This window comes from Plasmopara halstedii (genome assembly GCF_900000015.1).
Source record: "Plasmopara halstedii genome assembly, contig: Scaffold_2547, whole genome shotgun sequence".
Classification (NCBI taxonomy): domain Eukaryota; phylum Oomycota; class Peronosporomycetes; order Peronosporales; family Peronosporaceae; genus Plasmopara; species Plasmopara halstedii.
The window spans coordinates 230863-232622 of NW_020189454.1; the positions used below are offsets into that span (position 1 = coordinate 230863).

Below are 1760 nucleotides of genomic sequence, written 5' to 3' on the forward strand. Positions count from 1 at the left end.
ATTTACGCTGCTAGAAGAGAGCGACTAGAAAGTCTCGAGCACTCTAAACTTAGGTCCAAATCAAAATCAAAGGCACCTCAAGTTGCACCATATACATCCAAGGCGGCAACCGACACCATCTTGTTAAAGAGAAAGCGCGCGAACAAGGAAGCAGCAAAAAAGTCTTCACGCAGGCAGCGTACTAAATTGCTTTCTTCAATCTTGGATGAAAAGGAATAAGAAACGCAAAGCTCTTTGGTTGCTTTTCCGAAACGAGTTTTGAGAAACTTGTGAAATAAGCGTCAGTCTCAAGATTGGGATCCTACTCAATCTGAACGTCGTCAAAAATGAGCAGCTTAGTTTTCAAGGAGCAAAAGATACTTTAAAAAGCATACGACTAGAATAAGAAGCATGCTACACCAGAGGTTAAAGCAAATGATGTGATATTGATGATACTGTTGATTTTCACTCACTGTAACAATCTTTGAACCTCTTTAATAATAGTAACACAGAGTTTGATCTAACATGTTATTCTGAGATTTATCTTTTGAGTTCTTAGGCTTTATGACCAGCCACAAGGTGCAAAAAAGCTCTAGTGGATTCAACTTAAAGGGCAAGAACGATCATGTGACAAAGAACGAAGAAACATTTTGATTAAGTCAAGTGGTAATCTCACCATGAATCACTGAAATCTTTGAGGAAGCAATATTTCATATCGCAAGATATGAAATATTTCTCGGGGCTACTGTTGTTTCATCACTAAAAAAGCTGCCAAGAACTAGATAAATGAAGCATTTTAATCCCATGATGTCTTCAGTAACAATTACGGAAGAGATTTGTCCAGGCTAAATAGATAATTAAAACAGTCTAAATTGAGTCTGCCCTAACATGATCTAAACCATAATTCTAGCTCAAGTAAAGTGCGATATTGATGCTGACATCACATTTTAACATAAATGATAATATCTAATTCGCAACAGATAGTAATACTTAAAATTCCACTCAATATGCAATACAAATGAATGACAAGTCAAAGCACTAGATTTTGATTCTTTTCAAGCATTCAGATGCGTTCCATACGATTCTGATACGAAGTCAATTCGATAATTAAAATCGATAAAGAAAACTTTGTTTTCCACAATATCAACAACATTCATCGTTTCATTATCAGAAAATTAACTGTTGCCAGAAATCCACTCAATCTGAATTGTCGATAAAAAAACATCATTATCAGCGCATACGCCCGACAACCAAGAGCGCAAAATCCGACAGATTAAGTCTCAAAAAGTGTGCATAAGTATTTGCATACTTCTCGTCAGCAAGGTCTCCATACACTCTTTGTCAGTCTACTTCATAGCTCCTGTTTTTACAGCCTAGCTCTTTTAAATATGAGGATCAATTTTAAAGTCATGATCTGAAACGATTCCTTTTTTTATATGTAAGAGCAGATCAGTAAGGACTACCGTAGATCATTCATTTCTCATTTGATCTTCGACAAGCAACGTCTGAAAATGAACCGACTCGCTGCTTTTCTTGCTACCATGTCCCTGTCTGCAGGCGCGAACACTTTCTTTTCGATTGCATCAAATTCGGTTAATGGCAAGCAGGATCTCGCTCACATGAGTGTGTACACGTCTTTTGTTCATGTACAAGCGATTAGAAGAGGCACTAAGGGTGAGATGAACACTGCAACTCCAGGGCGTCAAGGAAAGTCGTGCTCGCTTTATTAGCAGCGTGAAAAAAAGCTTGGAGCCATGGGTGGATACTTCAGAGATTTGTGA

At 37.7% G+C, this 1760-nt stretch overlaps 1 protein-coding gene across 1 annotated transcript; it reads left to right on the forward strand.

Annotated features, from left to right (window-relative positions):
- Positions 1-1520: 1520 nt before the first annotated feature.
- PHALS_04269 (uncharacterized protein) lies at positions 1521-1760 on the forward strand (the record flags this gene model as incomplete). Its single annotated transcript, XM_024718353.1, has 2 exons — positions 1521-1625; positions 1710-1760. The coding sequence occupies 2 exons, from the start codon at positions 1521-1523 to the stop codon at positions 1758-1760; spliced, it is 156 nt and encodes a 51-aa protein (XP_024583760.1).